The sequence below is a fragment of the Syngnathus floridae genome, chromosome 2 (genome assembly GCF_059516105.1).
Source record: "Syngnathus floridae isolate MCC-2025c chromosome 2, RoL_Sflo_1.0, whole genome shotgun sequence".
NCBI classification, from domain to species: domain Eukaryota; kingdom Metazoa; phylum Chordata; class Actinopteri; order Syngnathiformes; family Syngnathidae; genus Syngnathus; species Syngnathus floridae.
The window spans coordinates 12,441,945-12,463,079 of NC_142414.1; the positions used below are offsets into that span (position 1 = coordinate 12,441,945).

Sequence of the window (21,135 nt, forward strand, 5' to 3'; positions counted from 1 at the left end):
TTTTGAGTAAACGAGCATTGAACAAACATTACAGAATAAACAATGTAATATTTATGGATAGGATAATCATTTCTAAAAATATTTGTGACAGCCCTAGTGGGAATATACTGTAGATTAACTGGTAAATTCACAAGGATATAGGAACTTTTTTTTTTTTTTTGTTGCAGACTATGACTAAACCATCACATTGGTCACAGGTAATAGGAAAGTGCCAACTTACAGGAAAATTCTGCCTGTATCCATTACATCTGTTCATTAATCACACTAGCACACAAAGCACTTGAGGAAACAGCGAGGCTTCATAAGTCATTACAGACACCATTGGGTTACAGCAAATAACACTTCAATAAAGGCTTCATAAAATACTTTGTGGATGTCTTAGCACATGCCACCAAAAGAATTTGTAGGTTGATTCGTTCACTACCTCCAACACCGCCCCCCTGTGCTGCTGGTCAGGTTTTTATGCTTTGTGGGTAGGATACAAGTAGAACGCTGATTGTAGTCCTTGTAAGTATCTTTATTGAATGTATTGAAGAAGCTCATACTCTAATACCATCAGCTAAATAAATACATAGGTATCATTTTTTTTTAATCCAAGCTCATGTCCTCGTCGTCATCCTTTTTGTCTTTGGAGTCTCCGTCCTGCTCGGACTTTGTTTCTGTCTCCATTGCTTTTGCAAATGCTTCCAGATCTGCAGACAAGGTAGAAGACAACATTTTTATAAAAAATGCTGTTTAAATTGCTATAGTTCCTTTTGGTTGACACTGTCAAGGCCGTATTATTTTAAAGTCAGGACAAAAAAAGAAATCTTTCTTCAAGTTGCCTAACTACACTCTGTTAATACTGCTGACGGAAGCGTGTTACTACTATTCCCTAGCAGTGATCAAGTGTGATGTGTGTGAAAGTCACTGACCTCCATTGTTGGCAGCATCCACAGCCTCTGTGGGTAACCCAAACTGGTTCATCAGTGGCCCCAACTGCCCTGATGCCAGAGCACTGCTAAACATGCTCATGGCCTGAAGGGAACAAATACATAGAGGACATGATCATTTAACTTGGTTTTCATTCTGATATTTCATATTTTTATTATTTTCTTAAAAGTATTTCTTTATTAATAAAGGAGGGGGGGGGACACTACATTCAGACTGAATGTGAAGGTCAACCCGGGCGTGGATGTGAATAGTAAATTAGGCAGCTAGTTCGCTTTAAATGTTTATCATTATGAATTATGAAAACTCTGCCGTTAGCCTCTCATTCATGACGCGGCAAGAAAATGAAAGAAGTTTTCCCCAGAGAGAACGTCTGCTCATCTTTAGGATGCCCCCAGACAATTATCGTATTTTCCACACCATAAGGTGCACTTAGAAGTCTTTTGTTTTATCAAAAACCGAAGGTGCGGCTTTTAATAAAGGTACATCTTTCGTGTGGACCGAACACCAAAAACTGTAAACGTTGTCGTGTGGCTGCCTCCACAGGACAAGGACGCAATATGTTGACCCAACGAACCAATCAGAGGACATTAAAATACGTAGACCGGGGCGGTACACCAATCACAGAATTGTACGTAATACGTAGAGTACGTACCTCTGCTACCATTGATAAATACCACCAGTTTAGGAAAAGCAAACAGCATTAGGACCCTCTAAAACGGCATTTCCAAAGAGTCATGCTTATGAGGCACAATTCAAGCTTTCCGGACAGCCAGAATCATTGCTGACAAGCGTAACAAACTGAAGCACCTTATGATGCGGAAAATACGGTACTATTTTGTACTAGAACTGCAATAACCAACTGATCAATAGTTGGGCTGCACAGAAAATGTTTACGTTGACTTCCTCTTTAGGCCAAATTTGTCAGGGATATAACTGGACTGTAAACATTTCAGTTTGGAAAGTTTCAACATAATGCCATAGTATGTGACAGTTTGCAAACAAGAACCTCAGAGTATTCCCAGCAAATGTAGGTCTTTTTGGGACACTGAGTCGACCAACTGAAAAGTGATACACTGCCCTCTGCTGTCAATTTTGTGCAAATTAATCTGGGACTTTTCTGTTTTCAAGTTTTGTGATTGCACAAGCCAAGTTGGTGGGCCTTAAAATGTGAAACCCCCCACCCCCCTTCCACCAACCACCATCTACAACCAACCTGTTCAATTATAGTTATATTTCTTTAGTTACAATTTGAAAGACACATTATCAATAAAAGTTTGATTGCAAGTTGTTACACTGGATGCTTGCATTATCCCCAAATTAAAAAGATTAAAATTACTCAGCTGTAAGTTAAAAAGCCTATAAGAGGGTCTGAACTGCTTAAATATAAAGTGAACTTGCCTGCTGAAACTGCGGTGAGCTGAGCGTGTTGTGGAGCTCATCTGTACTCTGGAGCAGTGACTCCCCACTGGGGAGGAAAGGAAGAAGCCTCTGCTGCACCTCAGGGTTGGCCAGGATAGGAGCCATCACCTCTGGAGTCAGGGCAGTAGCTAGGTCCACTGTGGGAAACAAACTGGGCTTACGATCGCATTGGCTTTTCTTTCCCACCACCTGCATTTCTTCTATCTTAGTTGAATGCTTGTATGATTGCCAATGTTTTATGAGATGTGTTTTGTTGTATTGTTACTTTACATATTCTGTAGAGCGCTTTGTTACGGCGACAGCTGTTGTGAAAGCACGATCTAAATAACATTGTATTGTCTCTGCTTGTTTGCTAAGCAACTGCTGTTTTTGCTGAAACCAATTCATGTTCTACAGCAGATTACAAAAGAGAAGAAAATACTTGTAACAATATTTCAAGTGAAAGAAGAGAGTCTTCTTTCTTTTGGTAGGTTGTGCTTATATTGTCACAGAAGAAAAAATATTGACTCTCTAAAAACCTGTCAAAACAATGTAAAACAACAAGGGGACCTCTGCTCTGAAAAGGGATGCCAGTCAAAGAGTTAAACAATCAAACATATATAATTGTTGTCCCAACTGGGGCAATAAAGTTTATCTCTTATTTCATAAAAAAAAATTTGGGTTTGATTAGTGGGGGTTGCAGCATACGCACACGCCCTTTGCCGTGATGCAATTCAGGTACTACGTTGACCTTCTTACCTCCTGTGCCACCGGCAGGCACATTCATGGTCGCCAGGATGCTCTGCAGGTCTCTCAGCTGGATGGGCTGCGTGGGGTTACTTGCTGCAGCCCCCGCTGCTGCAGCCAAGGACGACGCAGCAGGTGTGGGCGTGGGCGGGGTGCTCGCAGGCGGGGAGGCTGCAGTGGCGGCGGATGGGTTGACAGGCACGGTAGATGTCTGAGAGGAGCTGAGGCGACTGGCGGCGGAGGTCGAGGTGGGCGTGACCACAGTAGATTGGCTGCCAGATGATGGAGGACAAAAAGGTCTTTCAGCATCCTTTTATCCACATAATCCCATTCTAAAAAAATATTTGGATATGAAGTTTGGACACCTCGTGGAGGAGTTGCTGGCAGCTGGAACGCTACTGCTGCTGCTGCTACTGCTGCCCAAGAGGTTGGCTAACCCTGGGCCGGCAAGTGCGCCAAGACCGCCTGCGATTGGGACCGACAGCGCTGTTTGTCAATCAACATCACAAAATACTCCCGGGATCACTCAAGCGCCATCATACGTACCGATGCCGCCGAGTCCGGCTGGTCCGATCAGTTGCATGAGCTGGTTGTGGCTCATATTACCCAGAAGGCTCTGCAGACCACCCTCGCCTTTACACAAGAGCAGAGAATGTCACAAATGTTTTTAAACTGCCAAAGTAGATGAGGACCAGACGATATTAAATGCATTTTTTTCCCCCCTTTTTTGCCATAACACCCACTGCTAACTTTATATGAGTATTGTTTAATTGGACATTGCGCAACAATAAAGATGACGTTAACTTTGCGCATGTGCTAATGCATGTGTGCTACCTCCAAGAGCGGACAGATCATGTCCTCCACTGCTGCCGCTACCCAGTGCGCCAGGCATGGGCGGGTTGTTGAGATACTCGTTCACTTTGCGACAGTACTCCTCATCCTTGTCAGTCTTAGCCTCCTGAAATCCAAACAGAATTGTATGTAATGCGTTTGGGGGGGTTTCAAACCACCAGGCAGTATACCTGCATCCAGAAGAAAAGTCTCTTGGAGCCAGCTTTGAACTTAAGCACATAGACACGTCCGGTGGTGCACTGGCTGACCCGTTTGAATTCGCAGTCATCGGGGAAGATGATCAGGTCCTGCATTTGAACACCAAAATGAAAATCTTTTCGTGCATTAGCTACAACCGAAGACAGATGTTCAAAAGCGGTGTTTGGTATACGTGAGTCTTTCCGTTGGTCACTACAGTGGATGATCAGGTACCAGTAAAAATAAATGTCTATCAAAAGATACATCTTGAAAACATGTTCCCAAAGAGCACCCACGTACATCGTCCACATTGCCGGTGGTGCGATCCTTCCAGCAGAAATGGATGAGGGAGTCGTCCGTCTGCTGGATGTAGACTTGACCTTTGCGCTTGTCGGGCGTCACCGTGCTGCCCTTCATGGTCATCTTACCAGCTCGAAACTCCACCAGGTACTTGCTGGAGGAGCCACGAGTGCCAGACACCATGCTGGGGAACAAAGCTCCAGAAGCCATAATGATGATGGTGATGTTGAAGACAAGACGACGACTTCTGCGGGGTACAGAAGACGGAAAAACGCTCTTACGTGTTTACCAGAAAAGACATTTAAAATAATTGATAATAAAAATGAATGTAATTTTCCCTTTCTTTACCCCGTATTGTACTGATAGCCCGTTTGCTTTCCAATATTCTGGCTAATTGTCGTCTACTCTCACAGGATGACGATGCATCTTTGAAGCCAGACGACTGTTCTCGGCTCAGTGTTTACAACGTAAAGTATCATATTCGTGTCACATTCTAAAAAGTGTAACAAACGACATTGTGGTGTTGTGGGAAAATGACAAAAGAATGTTAAAAAGTAAGAGACTTGTACTTACGGTTCTTGTGCGTTATCAAAATCGGAAGTGTGGCAGTTGTGAACAAGCTCGATTATGATTGGTTTTAGACGGTCACTTGCTTCAGTGTGAATGGTGGAGACGCCAGTTGAGTAAGAAAGATTGCGATTGGAGAATATGGTCACGTGCCTAACTGTGATTGGCTTTGCTCATCTCATTTCATGTTAGGCGGACAGTTTGGTGTTTTTCAGTGGTCGCCACAATCAATGCACCTTAATCAAAATTATAATGGTTTTATTGTAAGGTATTCCACAAATACAATAATACACCACTGAGATAAACAAAGTGCAGATATATAATGTCTTATATATGCCAAGTCAAATTATGTGGACCTGAAAACATTAAGTGGTTCATAAAAGTATCTCATTTTCATCTAAGGATTTTCTATGGTACTAGAGTAATCAAATAACGTGACAAGACCAGTAGGTTCTCATAGTCCATATTTTAATGTATACTAGGTTCGTGTGTGGATGTGTCTCATGTCACAGGGATGATCACTGAACAGACTATCACGACTCAACTAGACCGACATCATAAACAGAAAGCATAATGAATCCTGCAACTTTAATGCCTGCAAGGTTGAAGATGCTTGGAACTCAAGTAAGCATTGTTCACCCAACCAACAGTATGTGCACAGGACAGTGAGCCTACTGTGCAGTTTGATGCAATGTTAGTGCTCAGAATTAAAAAAAAAGCCGTATCACATTCCATACACATTCACTCAGTTGGGTGCAAAGCTCAAGAGGAAATAAATGTTTAAATTTTTCACATTTCAGAAGGGTTGACTGTATGGATCAGCTTGCATAGGTTCAGGCCCTGTTCTGACACAGGACTTTGGTTGCTGGAAGAAAATGATAAAGTCTTCACGCTCAAATCGGAATTAACAGCGCTTGTGTGTACATAAGTTTAGAATATCGTCACAGCTTTCGGTTAAATGGAAAATGCTCAGAATCCTTTGCTTTGAATGTCAATCTGAATACATATACAGTATTTCCCCTCAGCGCAGAAGACAATTTATGGCTTTAATGCGTGTAAAAGAGCAGCTTTGAATGCCTGCCAAAAATTGTGCCCATTCGCAACTACATCAGGGCCCAACAATAGCATTTTATTGTGCAAGTAAATTTGTTGGCGAGCAGCTCTTTTTTTTTTTTTGCATGTTTGCTGCTCGTAGGAGAAAACACAATGCCTTCAGAGCGGATTAGTCGGCTTATATGCATTAGAAAAAAAGCATTTAAATAAACCCTGATATTTGAACACAATTTGGCAGGGTTCTAAATTTCTACCCACAAAAACACCAAAATGGGTTGAAATTCATTTTGACAGGTGCGGACAATAAAAAACTGACTAGCCAGTTTGGCCAGTGATACATGTAGCAATTCGCAATTTTGTTGGCGTTTCCCCCTGATGAATGTTGTTGTGAACGTGCATCATTCTGGCATCTGTGAAGGGTTTTTGAAAGGCAGTTCATTTTTGTTCAAGAGGGTGCCAGGTTTTGTTAGACTTCGAGGAGAAAACCCAGCTAAACACACTGGAAATTAGCTTTTATATGTAGGAGGATAATGACCTTGCGCCGCCCAATACGCTCGCGTCAGAGATTGTCAGGGTTCAAGCAAGGTCCTATGATCGCAAAACGTTCACCAACACTTTTAGGGATGTTTCTTTTGTCAAGGAAATTTTGAACATGTTGGCCACTCAGTGGAATAGGGGCTTAAAGCGAATTGCGAATACGTTCGAAGGCAGCAAATGTTGCGTTCTCATCAGGATTCAATCAAGGTCGCAAATATTCGCTTAAGTCTAAAAAGAGCTAAAGTTTTCTAAAAAAATGGCTAGTGGAAATTATTTCTTTAGAAAGTAGCTTGTGGTTGGTGATCAAACTAAGGTAGTTTAGAATCCTGTCTACGTGTAACATTGGAGGTTAGCACCTGAACTTAAACAGAGCCCAGACTGTGCTCTCATGGGTGATCTAAATCGTTTTCCAGCTTTGTAACATTGACCATATGTGTAGACTGTGAATATTAGTAAAGCACATCAAAGGTGAGGATAGGGCATATTAGGATCAACATCTAGAGTAAGTAAACGGAGTAGAACCTTTCCCATGGGCAGCATTTATCATTTGACATGATCAGTTCAAACGCTACTACAGACGTGTTCAATACGTCACACTATTCTTTAAGATACCGCGAGGAATCAAGAGCGAACCTCTTTTATTGTCAATAAATGTCGGGACAGTCAGTAAATTTCCTGTCAAAGTATCCACCCTTGTACAGCCAATCCTCTGCACCAGTGTGAGGGTTGGCTCCGAGCTGGAACCACCTGACGGGGCATGAGCAAAAAGTTTTGGAATTATTTTTGTTGAGGGGCTAGTGACACAATTTACTGCTATTTGGGAGGAGACATTTACAGGTAACGGCATGATGACAATGGAGGAAGTCTTGATAAAGCTGGCGCATTTATCAATAATGAAAGGTACATCTTGTCTTCTCCCTTTTCTTAAAATAAGCAAAGCCAGCGTTTCGAAGGATATGATTAAGAAAAACTGTTGTGCAGTGGCGGCCCTCCAAGTTTGTTCCCAAAATAGCAGGGACAAGTGCAAAATTAGCATATTTTAAATGAACGCCAAATAATTAATCGATTGTCAACAATCTGCACACGGTTTTATACCTGGTGGACCATTCCTCCTCATCCTTGGATCGCTCTCTGCGTGCGGTCCTCTGTTTCTCCTCGAGGCGCTCTTTCTCTGCACTTGCCATGTCTGTGTAAGTAGACCACATCAGGAGAGTAGAAGAAAAGTCGCAACCGTGCCAACGTTGTAGACCGTCGCTACCTATGTCTCCTCTCTCCATGGCTCGGATGTCGGGCCTCTGTCGGCAGTCGGTCGGCGCCAATAGTCGCTCCATGCCGGGCTCCAGCTCGTTCAGCGTCACGGCAAAGTTGGTAAAGTTGTACATCTGAACAAGATGATGAGGTTAGCACGAGCCACGAACTCTACGCAGTGTAGGCAAGTGCGTGACACCAACCTGTGCCGAGTGAGCAGGCCGTGGCGATATCCTCCAGAGTAAGGCACTTCCTGGTATCACAGTCACAGTCTCTTGAACTGCATTCTTATCTTCACTACTATGTTCCTACACAAACACACACACATCACTATCGTACGTGGGAGGACTGAATTTGCTGCAAACAGGAGAGTCACAGACTTGCCACAAATTATACACATCTCTCAAGCAACAATGCATGTCACTGCAAGGCATTGTAGATTAGTGCTGGCAATGAGCACAATACACTTTGGACATAACAGCTGGAGCAGCACACTACAGATACCAAATACAAATGTTTAACCTTACCTGCTACGCATGCCACTGCATGTTATTGTGAAAGAAAAGAAAAATGAACAAGTCATAGTAGAAAGACTGAAAAACATGTCAAAGAAGGGAACAGTTTTGGTAATGCTATCACTTGAAGGGCAAAGCGACAGCCATTGGCTCCCAAAGTTCTACACCACACGAGTGATACGGCCAGTCACTGTAGCTATAGTATAATAATACAAAAAGAGGAAGCTGGTGAGAAAAACAGGAAAGGTGTGGTTATTTGCGATGCACACCGCTGGCACATTTTGACCTAAAAATGTATTTTTTCAACATTTATTTTATTTTACTTTGATTTAACTGACAAGTTTGTTTCTGGTGTGGCGATGAAACAGGTGTCAATGTGCAAGATTCTTGCTCAAGATGAAGGAGTTCAGTGAGGACCTGCGACTCCGCATTGTGTCTTCTCACAACTCAGGATGGTCACAAGGCCTGATGTAAATCTTTTCTAGTCCCAGTGACAGTGTAAAGTATTATTTAAAAATACAAGTCTGGAAAATCTCACAAGAAAATCCTGTGCTGGCCAGAAGGATGATGAAAGAGGTCCTCAAATATTAGAGTTGGCGTTCATCGCGAAAGATGAATGTATAAAACATCATGATCTCACCTGCTTCAGCTTTTTTGAGTCTGCTCCCGCCTTTTTATCAGACTTCTTGTATGCCTCATAAACCTTGGGCTCCACGCTGTACATACACTCGGTCCATTTGCCATAAATCACGCGGCGTTTCTTCTTCCTGGTTCAACAGCAGAGACGCAAGCTTGTTTCCGTAAAAGATTTACCCCTTCTATGGATTTCTGATGATCACGTTGCACTGCTCTTACCTGCTGTCTTGTATATGTCCCTCCACTTTGTGCAGCTCTTTCCCAAACATTCCACCTGGTTTGAAGTTCAACACACACTTTTCTCCTGTGCTGAATTATCACCGTGAGCACAATGTCAGACGTCTGTCATTTAAAATGCTTCCACTCCGACAAGAAAAACATCTGTCACGGTACCTGTGGTTTACAATCTCCACTGTTCCATACTGCTCGATCCAAATCTTTCCTATGATAACGTTATGCACGCAGCACATTGGATTGGTCCATGTGTATGCTTCTTTATGTCTGAAAGAAGATTACTTTGTTAGTTTGACTAACCAGTCTAAGACAAACACTATATGTAGTATTTTATAAAAATGTCCATCATGTTGTATAACCCTCTAATTTTCAGATTATTTTAATGTGTTGTGCTGATTAAAATCTTAATGGTGACCATCCTTACATCTAACATTCTGAAAGCAGTATGACCAAATATTAACAAGGGCTCACTTCAATAACTCCAGCGTCATGGTGCCTTTTGGTACGGCCTCCACACTTTTACCCCAAAACGTGAGTTTGGGGTAGACTGATCCATGGAATGCAAATTCTTGCTTCAGGGACTCTGCATGGAAGGCACTGACGGGAGGGTGGTGGCTCACCTGCTCTGAGATCAATCGGTAGCCATCTTCCTCTCTTTAAAAAAAAAGAAAGAAAAATGATTTCAAAAATCAAATTAACACAAATTTGTTTTTGGACTTCACCAACATTCTTCAATACCTTGTGAGTTCAAAAGTCTCCCCCAGTAACGGATTAAATGGCTTTCCAGTCCGTTCCCATTGAGATGCTACAGCTGAAACAGCAAAAGCAGCAACAACCTGTTAAGAAAAAAGCAAAGATCATTTTCAGTTCATTTTAAAGAATAACTCATCCCTACCAGACATCCCTCACTAGAATGTGAAATTTACAGCCAGTGGCACAATGGACTTCCAAGGGCCTCTGTTTACATATTTGTGCCTAACACCAGAAATCCCAAGTGAAAGCAGCATATTTTTTATTGCCTCACTCGGGCGATTTGTCAATCTAAAAAAAGAGCAAATCAACAACAATAATAAAATGTCTGTCCATCAAGATTAATGTCACAACTGTCCTCGGGCTTGCATTGTCACCAAACGCAGACGCCTCACCTCAACGACGCCCATCACAAAAAAGTCGTGGCACTCGTATTTGAAGGCATATTTAATAATTCAGGTGGGGTTTGTTTTTTTCCTACCACTGTTGACATACGAAAAGTCCCAAGAGTCATTAGTTGATCATACCTGCATGCGCTCTATGGAGTCAGGCAATGTGCAGGCTCTGTGGATAAGATGAGTATGTTCCATGTACTCCGAGAGTCTCTGGAGGAAGCTCAGTGGCTCATTAAACACAATTGGCATGGCTATTTTGGACAGCTCCTATAGAAACACAACATTGACATTACAGTGTTTTGAAATGATGCCTACATTATTGCGTGTACAATGAAAAAGAAAAAAAAAAAACACAAACAAGAAAAGAGCAGTTGGATCCAGAGAAATTATACTCGAGTTATTTTGGGCCTTGTGATGATCCAAAAATGTAATAGCCAAACCAAATATAGCTAAGTGAGCAGAGAAGAGGACCAAGAGCATTTGCAACAATACAAACAAGAGCAAAGAAATCAGAAAAAGTTGCAGGGTCACTGGAGGACATAAAATTTAATTATGTATCAACAATGTGTTTGGACATGTTGGGTTGTGAGACAGCTTTTCGCGAAATGAATGAACTGCTTGTCAAATCGTGATACCCTAAACATACATGTTCCGTTCTACTGTAGGTCTTGTTGAAAATTCAAAACATGACGTTATGACTCACCATCCCGATGCATTTCTTCAGTATGCTTGTCACACTGAAATTGCTTCTGGTGATCATTTCAGCAGGCAGGGTTTTTCTGGTAAAAAGAACAACAGAAAAAAGGTTTAGCTTTGTTTTCTTTTAATTGGAAATCACATATATAACAAATGGCTCCATCACATCTGCCAAATGACCTCTTACATTTTAGGAATATAAGGAAGCGGATGTGAGATTCCTCACCTACGCTGCCACACTCCATTGTACTCTGCAGCGGAGCCATCTGTGACCTGGTTGCTGCTTTCGAACACCAGAGCGTCCTGGAAACTAACTTCCAAGGAATCATCCGACTCGAGCCCTGAGTCAAAAGAATCCTTTTCATTTGAGCACATCAAGAAACATCGTGTACACTCACAAGATTTGATTCAGGAAGATTGCACAAAAACAAATTAGCTGGCACGTTGGGAGAAATATTAAGTAAAATGATGCCAGTGGAGGAGATGCCAGTATTAATACAGTATACAGTAATATATACATACATAATGCAGTATTTTTTTTCTATAATTTTAGATTTGAAAATAATTTAAATTTCTTAAATTCCAGTGCTCATCCCACAATTTAGTTTCTTTTAATGAAATACAGTAAAAGAATAGTTGTTGTTTTTTTATTTGAAGGCATTGCTGATTATCTGGCATTTCATCGTTTTAAAAAATCTATTTAAAAAGATCTTTTCAGTTTCACAACATGTAGAAAATTTAAAAGTCTCAAGTTATTAAATGAGGATTCTCCTACAAATATTCCGATTGCCTTCTTTTGAACTGTAATTATTTTGTGCAAACTGACATGAAATGTGCCACCTCAAATTTACGAACATTACAACGTGCAGAATGCAGACGTCCCGACACTTGACAGCTGTCCGTTCAGCCTCCCTCACCTGTCTCGGCGTCGTAAAACTCCTCCTCGCTGTTCATCGTGAGTCGTGTGGACAGTCAGTCAAGAGTCATGTTGAAAGCAGCGAGCGAGCGAACCCCCAAGTCTGGATCCCCTCCAACCATCGCAAGGAGCCAAAACACGGCACTGTAAACACACGCAAGGATGAGGACACTTTTGTTACCGACTGCTTGCGGGCGACAGCTGGCTGCCACTTGCATGTTGCGCGGACTGGCTAGCGAACATTACTTAGCGAAGCTAGCTGGTGAGTTAAAACGAACTCAGGAGACATAAACTAACGTTAGCAGCGCACTACCAAACAGGTAAAGGGCAATCGAGATGCTGTCATCTGATTGTAAAACGAGTTTACTGAAATGTACCTGTGAAGCCAATCAGTGTGCGCCGAACGTAAACAATCGAGGACAGTTCAATTCAGCGTTTACTGACAGGAGGAAGTGGGTGGCAAGGGCACCATGATTGACGTGTGCAATGGCCAATCACAGCGCAGTGTGCAGATTGAGCGCTCGTAAACGTGAGTTATTTTTATACAGGTAAATGTACGTCCCAATAAATTTGGTGACATCAATTATTTGATTCGAAAGTCAAAATTTATATATTACATTCTCTACACAGTGTCGAAATTCCATGATATCATTAATAATTACAGTTAAGAAAAACCCTAAATATATTGATAATAGATGGAGCAATTATCTACAAATTGACCTCCGTTTTATATTTTTATTCAATCACTCTGTGTCATATTTGAGTTGCACCAGAATATGAAACTGTATGAAACTATTTGTACTTGAGTAATTGTAGCGCCATCAAGTTTGTAGTCGAAATCAGTGTAAGACAAAACCGGAAACAAAACGATAAAACAAATGACTCTCCTTGCCAGGGCGCTAAACACACATTGTCATGGGGGCAAAGGTCAGTCGTCAATCGATATAAAGTTATATCATACATTATGTTAAAAGCTGTAATTATGTTTCACAAATCTCCCTAGTCTTCGCTAAAATTCGTTGGGGTTTTATTTTGAAGCAATAACCGGAAACGAATCTGACCAATACTGTTCACGTGCAATGGCATGTCTTATGGGTTCCAATTTTGGGTGTTAAAAATCCAGTGCTATCTGTTTGCAGAACAGTAGTAAAAGATTTTGGCCAACTGATGTTTATAAACAAGTCATGGTCAGCCTGGAGTGAAGAAGCCAAATTGTTTGCTCTTGTTGATATAAAACAAAACAAAAAAGGAAAACGGTCGCACAATGAACAGAGAAGGAGACAGATGCGTAAAGAGTGCGCCTCGGAGCCAGAAGCCACCCATGGTGTCCCAACAGGGTACTGTTCAGAGGAGGAAAAAGGAGTCTACATCTAAAGAGAGCCAAAACGGCAGCCAGGCAAGAGGAACATCGGCAGGTCATCGTGGCTCCGGGAAAGAGGCGAAAACAACGGGGAAACGCACGATGAGCGCCGTGACAGAATGCCAGAGGCGACCCGATGCCCAGAGGAAACTCTCCGACGCCAGCAACACGTCCGAGGACCTGAGCAAAGACTCCGGCTGCTTTTCAGGGAAACCCTCCTCTGACAGCAGCTCAGAAATATCCGATTGTACGTGGGAGGGCAACAAGCGCGACTCTCCCATTAGCGACAATGAATTAAGATGGACAGACGGGAGAGCTTACAAGGGACCCGTCGGTGGAGGCAAAGACGACGGCAAAGAGCGCGTGAAAGCAGCGCACACCGCTTGCTCTCCCCCCCTGGATGCTGTTGAACGAGCCATCACTTTGGTCAACTCCTCCGGGACATTTATGGATCTCATGATGGCAGAGACTACTGATGACCTGGTCAGGGAGGTTGAAGATTTGAGGTCGGAGAATGAGTATTTGAGGGTAAGGCTCTTCAGTTGCGCTTAATTGAATGACAGCCAATTGACTTGAATCAACTTCAGTATTTTCAAGGGCTCCAAGTTACTTGTTGATATTTTTTATTATTGATTGATGAGTCAAATAATACCACTTTTTTTTTTAAATGTCTGTCTTTATTCAAAAACATCCCAGGATGAGGTAGAGGAGCTGCGCTGTGAGATGTTGGAGATGCGTGACATGTTCCAGGAGGAGGAGATGCGTCAGCTGCAGGATCTACGGCAGCAGCTGGAGCAGGCCAACAAGACCTGCCGCATCCTTCAGTATCGTCTCCGCAAGGCCGAGCGACGTAGCATCAGAGTGGCCCAGACCGGGCAGGTGGACGGGGAGCTGGTCAGGACACTTGAGCATGATATTAAGGTTATTTTTGTGTGTGTGCTGGGGGGGAATCACTCAACAAGCAGTGGTGCCCCGGGGTACCTGAGACCCCGATCTACCTGCGCTTCATTTTTTCCTTATACTGTATCTATTTGATGGAGCACCAAATCTTTCTTCATTGGTTTTCCACACAGGTTGCAAAGAGTGTGTCTCTGCGATTGTACAATGAGCTGGAGGTGGTGCAGAAGAAGAACAGCCAGTTGGACTGGGAGAATGAGATGCTTCGTGAGAAGACACAAGAGCTGGAGGTGGCCAAGCACGTCTTGCAGGCTGAGTTGGAGAAAGCCCGAGAGGTGAGAGCTTTTTGCCTTTCTCACAACAAAACCAATGCGTTGGATGGACGTGTGCAGTCCAAGTCCAAAAGTGTCACCACCACAAACCCATGGTGACCCCTCACAGCTGCACCCATCCCAGCCAGCTGCACCCCTCCCCATTCAAAGCACATGAAACGACACCCTGATATGAGCTCAAGGGCCGGGCCGGCAGCTGCCTGGGTGCCGCCTCCCGGTATGCCGGAGTCTGACCTCCCTGGGCAGCTGACATCCTCAAACCAGAAGACAGAGAAAAACGAGCAGAGGGTGCGAGCAAGTGAGAGATTACTAAAATAGACCCAAGCTTTTCTGATTCTATTAAGCCTGGCTAAATCGGGATCAGCATGTATTATGGCATCCAGCAAGGCGGGAGTTGGCATGCCGTGCCGACACAGTGACCTACAGCCATCAAAGAATGTTCCAAAACTGATGGGGTACACCCTTAAAGTGTCACACTTTTGACTCTGACGTTATCCTTGAGACTAGCAGACATGATTCACTTGTGCCACATGTCTTCTTTAATCCAGGATTCTGTACTTTAGCCTGAGCTCAGTCTGGGGCAGATGCTTACAGGGAGAATCCACTTAGATTAGCTCACCCAGAAACCTAAAACACGGTTTGAGCATTGGCAACCTTCGCATTTCACCTGGATGGATGGTGTGTGACCATTTTTGTCACATCATAATGAGCATCAAAATGAAAAGTCTTGAAAGAGACAAATGTGTTAAAAATTCAGGTTTTTTTTTTTTTGTAAATTGAAATATACACCAACATTCATCTCATCAGTTAATTGTAGATACAAAAGTAGCACAGGCATAATGAGACAATTCAGCTGTTGTCTAACAATAAACATTTATATCTATTTTTATGCAAACGCCGTTAATAGAATACAGTTATTGATGATTTGTTCATTTCTCGTGTCTGATTTTGTGGCTGATTTCCGATCTGGGGGGAGAGAAATCGCTCGCAAATAATTTAACGTGCGCAGTTGCTCTTCCGCCATGTAATAGATAGGACCAGGGTGGGGAGTTTCATTCCAGCAACCGGAGCTGGCTAACTTGTCAACCCACGACAGTTGGATGTGACGTAAACTGTCATTGATAAGTCAAACTTTGGTAGTTGAGACCTCTGGAAAGAACAAGACATTAAGTATATGGGTGTGACAGGAATTAGGCCACTGAGAAGGTTTTGCATCACCTGGAATGCAGAATTAAAAGTGTGAATTAATGCCTTATTTTCATGTTATCAATCAAATAATCACATTAAAAACACATCCCTGTCTTTTTTTATATCTTAGAGCTTTTTAAAGAAGCGAAGTGCCAGATCAACATCCAGTAAAACTGAGCGGAGGCTGTCTCAACAGCTTGAGGTTGGTTTTTGTTATTCTGATGTTTAAATACATACAGGAAATACAATTACACTTTAGGCCACATCTCAATGTCTTTTTATGTTATTTTATCCTCTTCCTCACATCTACAGTATATTATTATTTTAAAAATGTTGCCCACTTATAGTATGTACTGACCCACAGTAGATTTCGCTAACCCTCCATCATGGTCTTTGCCTTTACAGCAGGATGACAGCGATCTCAAGTGCCAACTCCACTTTGCCAAAGAAGAGTTGGCCCTCATGTGCAAGAAGCTCGCCAAGATGGTGTCCGAGAGTGAAGTCATGCACGAGCAGCTGGCCGGGTACCATTCGGCTTACGGCGACCTCGACGCCTCCCAATTGCCTGATCGTAAACAAAAGTCCGCCTTCGCCAGAGAGGCGGAGGTCAAAGTTCACTTGAAACTGGTGGAAGAGGAGGCCATGCTCCTGAGCCGCCGCATCGTGGAGCTGGAGGTGGAGAATCGCGGGCTGCGAACGGAAATGAACGACTTGAAAGAGAGAGATGGTGGACGGGGAAACGAGGAGGAGGAGGAGAATCGGAATGTTCTGGACGAGCGCTTGTCGCCTTCCACTGTGAGGAAGAACAGAAAGGAAAGAGGTTTCAAAATGTCAAGCGCCTCGCATGACGAAAAGGCGGCAGTGGATACCGAAGGGCAGCTTCCCTCTTGTCACATCACTAGAGAAGGTCCCATAGGGGGTGAGTGGGACCCATCAGAGAGCCTTGGCAAGAGCTCACCTGACAGCAGCCCGAAACAAATGACTCAGACGGATTATGCAAGTCTCGCCGCCCTCCGAGATCATTCCTGCATTTTGAGTTCTGCCATCCAGCTTGTGAAAACTCCACCCAAAAACGGCCATTGCTCTTCTCCTTCCAGTGGTGTGCTCACCTCGCCAACAGATGGCATAACAAAGTCATTCTTCTTGCCGGGGCCTTTGAACGAGACACTGGAGCTTCTACAGGCCATGCTGCAGGCTTTTATCATGAGGATAGAGGTCCTTCTCAGTGGCAACAATTCCCCTCACCAGGAAGGTCATGTGTTTTCCTCTCTCAGTGGGGAATATGTCGATCAAGATACTATCAGTCAAGGTTTCATAGAATCGGCAAAAAAGCAGGAATGCATTCAAGCTCTCGACGTCGATGTGGATGAGAGAACAAAACAAACAACACAAGGGCTTTTGTCCAAATGGGACCTGAGAGTGCAGCTGTCCATGCAAATTCTGTGGATCCTTCATTTGTGGTGTCAAGAATCTGTACAGGACGCAAAAGAGGTTGGTTCTTTGCATGCTTTTTCAATATGGCGTTCACCATCAAAATGTTCACACTTTTAGATTACCCGCCGTTGACATGAATCTACCAAGTCCATCCATCAATCAATTCTCGGAATCGAATATCCTCACCAAGGTCGCGAGCATGCTGACATTGGGCGAGAGCCGGTGCACACCCAAATAATTTCACCCAGCATCATGTCCCCTTTTAATTAAAGATTCTATTGAATTCTTATTCTACAAACGCAATATTAATTAGAGGATTATGTTTTGATTCGTGCTAGCACATACCTTGTAGTCTTGCTTTATCCCTTTTTAAACATGTCCAGCATAAGCTAAAGCTCTGCTACATTTGATTCAGGCCAAGGACAAATACATGACCATGTTGCGAGGTTTGCTGCAAAGCATGGATGGCGAAATCCAGGAGGAAACACCCGATAGCCAAGCAAGTGAGGTGAGAACGTGTCCTCCGTTTATGGGATGCAGCGGGAAACCCTGGTGATGATCCATGGCTCTGGCTGCACGCCCCCTTGACAGACAGTACAGCAGGAACCATGAGCAAACTGGTGCCAGAGTATTGGGGCTAAGCTGCCGTGGCTGAAGCCAAAAAGGCCAGCAGAGTTCGAACACAATTTGCTCTGTGGAAAAACACTCCTGAGGTTGTAACCTACATTTTGACATATCCTGTCATTCTGGTTGTGCACTTGTAATCCAAACCTTTGAGTTTCAACAGTATGCAGCATGCACAAAAAACACAGCAAATCTCCCCTTCTTGGTGCCAATAAAGCTGATCTTTCATCAACTTTAAAAAAAAAAAAAAATTAAGGTCATATCGCAAGGCCGCATGGTTGTTAGAATAAAGAAAAATGAACAAAGAAGATACCTCATTGTTCTGTCAATCAAGGCATTGATACAAATGCTTAATTTTGCCATTTTTTCAGGTATTGCATATTATGACCCCTTTTGGTGTCCTCTACTGCTTGAATGCTACATGCAATGAAAAATGAGAACAAAATGATTTGTAATCTGACAGTATGTGGCAAGACTGTCATCTGTGGAAATCAAATTGTCTTAGATAAAAACATTGTGTCAATGTTCATTCATGTGGATGTATTTTTCTCTTCAACGTCAGTGTGCTGTCAGTGGTGTCGCCGCTGATGAGGGACGTGCTGACGCTGACAGGTTGGTGATGTTTGATTTGTACATTTACATCAGGGGCGTCCAAACCTTTTTTTCCTCTACGTGTGGCGAACAGAAAAAGGGCCATTTGGCATTTGTGTTTTCAATTACTGTTAATAAAACAAAACCAGCACATCAGTGTTAGTTAAGATATACAAAGGAATTGTAATATGTATTGATTTTTGTTTTTACTGTATTTTACAGCATCACTTTCTGTGAAACTCAGTGTGAAGAGAAAATAAAAATGTTTTATAAATTTGACACACCACAGAGAAGACACATTATGAACCTGGAAAAAATCCTCGACACATAAAGCCACATAATAAGAGATATTTACGACAAAGTATGCTGCGTGCATATCGATAACAGCAGATGTAAATAAAGCCGCTTAAGTTCTTCCATATAAGCGGAAGGGTGACTCCGAATGCCAGAACGAGGCTGGGCCCCGTTTTATCCACGGCCCAAAAACAGTTGAACAGTTCTTCATATCTGCCGACTGTATTTGCAGAATACGCAGCTCCATAAGGCAGAAACTTCAGCACCAACTTTCTCCACACGCCTACAAGAGGAAGAACTGGTGTTATCTGAGCCAGCAGGCTGCCCTACTGGACCAGGAGCCACTGATTAAGACATGGGACCATCAAATCATGCCATTTAGCTTCCCCGAACTTGACTTTGAGCAGATGTTCATGGAGAGAAGCCACACCGCTCCAGAGAAGTCATCTCTGCGCATTTACTACAGCCCCCCGTCCAAGCGCAGAGTCCGACTGGCTCAGCTGAAGCAAAGTCCCGAAAGTGACAGAGAATCTGTGGACACGCAGTCTCCGTGGTGGACGCCGCCGACCTCCTTTTCAATGCTCTGCGTCGGCTCTTCGGCCAACCTGAGCGATGATATGAAGGAGATGGCCGCCGGCTGGAGGCAGGCGGGTCACGGTGGCTCGCAGGCGAACAGAAGAAGATTAGCGGGCTGCGGAGTGGATGTGGCCTGCTCTGGTACGCAGACTCATATCAGGCCACTGATGGTGAGTGTTGGCGTGCAGACAGAAGGCCCTCAAGGCCTCGTGGCAGTGAAGAACAGCCCCTCTCGGGCAGTCAACTCCTGTCTGGTCTCTTCCCGCTCTCGCTGCATCTCCACCTCACTAGACAGACTAACAACTAGAACAGAGAGGTCCAGACTCACAGCCTCCTCCCCGAAACTTTATAGAAGTCAATCTGCATCTGCTGCATCATCCAATTTGAGCTCCTCATCTACAGCCAACACTCGCGATCGAACGACGTGGACTCACCAAAGCCCCTCTCGCCAAATGACTCACAGATCTGCTGCAAGACATAATCTCAGCCCTCATCGAGAGCCTCCGGGTCCGAATCTCAAGCCCCCAAACAAATCTGCAGGTGGTTTGGTCACTGAGTTTCTACGCCGAGTGAGCGGTCGGGCAGAAAGACCGGGATCGGCCCAGAAGCCGAAAAGCGGTCTGGAGCGCCTTCCCGTGAGGACTCCTGCGGCCTCGTTGCCGAGGAACGACAGCGTGACCGGGATCGTCAACCACAGGTTCATGAGGCAGAGAGAGGAGCTCAGCCGAGCCGAAAGGGAGGAGAAACGGAAGAACGGGAGTAATGGTGCGACATACAGCCTGAGAACTCCCATAGCAGAGGTGAGTTGAGCACAATAGTCTCAAAAATGATTGCATTCCTTCAATGCTTTCATTCGTGTCTCGAACCAGGATGGAAATTACGACTGCAGCTCCAGCGGCACCCTGACCTTCTGCTTTGCTCGTTCGTTTCGATCCAACCAGAAGGAAACGTCCAGCCGGAAAGTCACAAGATGCCAAACTACGGAGCCCAATTGTGAGTGAAGAACAATTAGCTGCTGCTGGTTTTACCGCACAACTAAGAGGACAGAATAGTGAAGTGGTGGAATTGATGTGAGTGTGTGTAGGTGGATTTGGTTTGTGGTTCAAATCTTTCTACTGTGTCCTTTGATTCACAATGATCCTCATTCACGACTAAATGCGTAAAGCCAATGAGGTCCAAAATGGAGATGGCTACCATCAGACACCATTTCGCTTCCATCAAACATGGCGAAAACTAAATACAAATGAAGACAATATCAGTGAGCGAGACAAATTACTGTTTTCTTAAATAAGCGGAAAGAAAGCTCATCCTACTTTCTGAGAGCTTTGTTTCTTTTTTCTGTAGCAAGGAGTGTACATGAATCATTTACAAATATATTTGTTTTTGTCGCAATGCAGCCACCACACTTGCAATGATTTCTTACTTTTTTTTTCTACCTCTGGCAGTTTTCTGCTGAACTCATTCAAGCACGCTATTAAATACCAATTCAAATGAGTCAATCGCTTTTGAAAACTTATATTTGGATTCACAAAAACTGTAATGTACATACACACTGTGATTTTTGTTATGTTTTTTTTGTAGAGATGAAACAACTTGTTCTATTTAATAAACACAAGAGAAAATGTGTCTGTGCTTCACAATCATCAGCCCACGGGAATCTCCAATTTGTTGTGTCATGTTAAAAAAAGAAAAAGTAAATGCTAAGTAGTTAATGAGATATGACCTGCTTAACACTAAATCGCTTTAACCTCTTATGGCTGCCTGACAACTTCATCTGTCACATAAACATGCAGCACAAGGTTTTTTAATGATCAAATAGACTGAAATACCTGAAAATAATTGAGTCCATAAGATCCTATATACAATGCAATAAAGATGATTGTTT

The 21,135-nt window shown here is 43.4% G+C and overlaps 3 protein-coding genes across 5 annotated transcripts; 1 reads left to right on the forward strand and 2 right to left on the reverse strand.

The window, feature by feature from the left end:
• Positions 1-496: 496 nt before the first annotated feature.
• Positions 497-5,113, reverse strand: adrm1 (ADRM1 26S proteasome ubiquitin receptor). Of its 2 annotated transcripts, none has more exons than XM_088368196.1 (10): positions 4,981-5,113; positions 4,408-4,654; positions 4,101-4,217; positions 3,913-4,036; positions 3,625-3,711; positions 3,444-3,543; positions 3,091-3,350; positions 2,332-2,489; positions 915-1,017; positions 497-692 (listed from the first exon to the last, which is right to left on the reverse strand). In XM_088368196.1, exons 2-10 carry the CDS (start codon positions 4,615-4,617, stop codon positions 589-591), a joined length of 1,263 nt encoding a protein of 420 aa, XP_088224322.1. In that variant the 5' UTR covers positions 4,618-4,654; positions 4,981-5,113; the 3' UTR covers positions 497-588. The 2 variants fall into 2 exon arrangements, with proteins under 2 accessions (XP_088224322.1, XP_088224327.1); XM_088368201.1 differs by lacking the exon at positions 4,981-5,113 and adding an exon at positions 4,756-4,935.
• A 308-nt stretch (positions 5,114-5,421) lies between these two features.
• Positions 5,422-12,459, reverse strand: LOC148401799 (oxysterol-binding protein-related protein 2-like). Its single transcript, XM_088368186.1, has 14 exons — positions 12,332-12,459; positions 11,956-12,098; positions 11,265-11,379; positions 11,046-11,121; positions 10,475-10,609; positions 9,936-10,033; positions 9,669-9,851; positions 9,357-9,464; positions 9,183-9,272; positions 8,968-9,094; positions 8,016-8,120; positions 7,823-7,946; positions 7,660-7,750; positions 5,422-7,311 (listed from the first exon to the last, which is right to left on the reverse strand). The coding sequence occupies exons 2-14, from the start codon at positions 11,990-11,992 to the stop codon at positions 7,209-7,211; spliced, it is 1,392 nt and encodes a 463-aa protein (XP_088224312.1). The 5' UTR covers positions 11,993-12,098; positions 12,332-12,459; the 3' UTR covers positions 5,422-7,208.
• Positions 11,975-20,875, forward strand: LOC148401800 (uncharacterized). 2 transcript variants are annotated; one of them, XM_088368177.1, is made up of 9 exons: positions 11,975-13,842; positions 14,011-14,235; positions 14,388-14,546; positions 15,862-15,933; positions 16,137-17,222; positions 17,581-17,673; positions 18,352-18,401; positions 18,907-20,050; positions 20,120-20,875. In XM_088368177.1, exons 1-9 carry the CDS (start codon positions 13,219-13,221, stop codon positions 20,249-20,251), a joined length of 3,585 nt encoding a protein of 1,194 aa, XP_088224303.1. In that variant the 5' UTR covers positions 11,975-13,218; the 3' UTR covers positions 20,252-20,875. The 2 variants fall into 2 exon arrangements, with proteins under 2 accessions (XP_088224303.1, XP_088224305.1); XM_088368179.1 differs by having other exon boundaries at positions 14,011-14,208.
• Positions 20,876-21,135: the final 260 nt, after the last annotated feature.

Coding starts and splice junctions, on each gene's coding strand:
- LOC148401800 (XM_088368177.1), top strand. CDS start 13,219: ATGAACAGAGAAGGAGACAGATGCGTAAAGAGTGCGCCTCGGAGCCAG. Junction 13,843..14,010: donor CGGAGAATGAGTATTTGAGG/GTAAGGCTCTTC, acceptor AAAACATCCCAG/GATGAGGTAGAGGAGCTGCG. Junction 18,402..18,906: donor GGACGTGCTGACGCTGACAG/GTTGGTGATGTT, acceptor CTGTATTTGCAG/AATACGCAGCTCCATAAGGC.
- LOC148401799 (XM_088368186.1), bottom strand. CDS start 11,992: ATGAACAGCGAGGAGGAGTTTTACGACGCCGAGACAG. Junction 9,852..9,935: donor GAGACTTTTGAACTCACAAG/GTATTGAAGAAT, acceptor TTTTTTTTAAAG/AGAGGAAGATGGCTACCGAT. Junction 9,273..9,356: donor GTGGAGATTGTAAACCACAG/GTACCGTGACAG, acceptor GTGATAATTCAG/CACAGGAGAAAAGTGTGTGT.
- adrm1 (XM_088368196.1), bottom strand. CDS start 4,617: ATGGCTTCTGGAGCTTTGTTCCCCAGCATGGTGTCTGGCACTCGTGGC. Junction 3,544..3,624: donor AGCCGGACTCGGCGGCATCG/GTACGTATGATG, acceptor TCCCAATCGCAG/GCGGTCTTGGCGCACTTGCC. Junction 693..914: donor GGATGCTGCCAACAATGGAG/GTCAGTGACTTT, acceptor CCTTGTCTGCAG/ATCTGGAAGCATTTGCAAAA.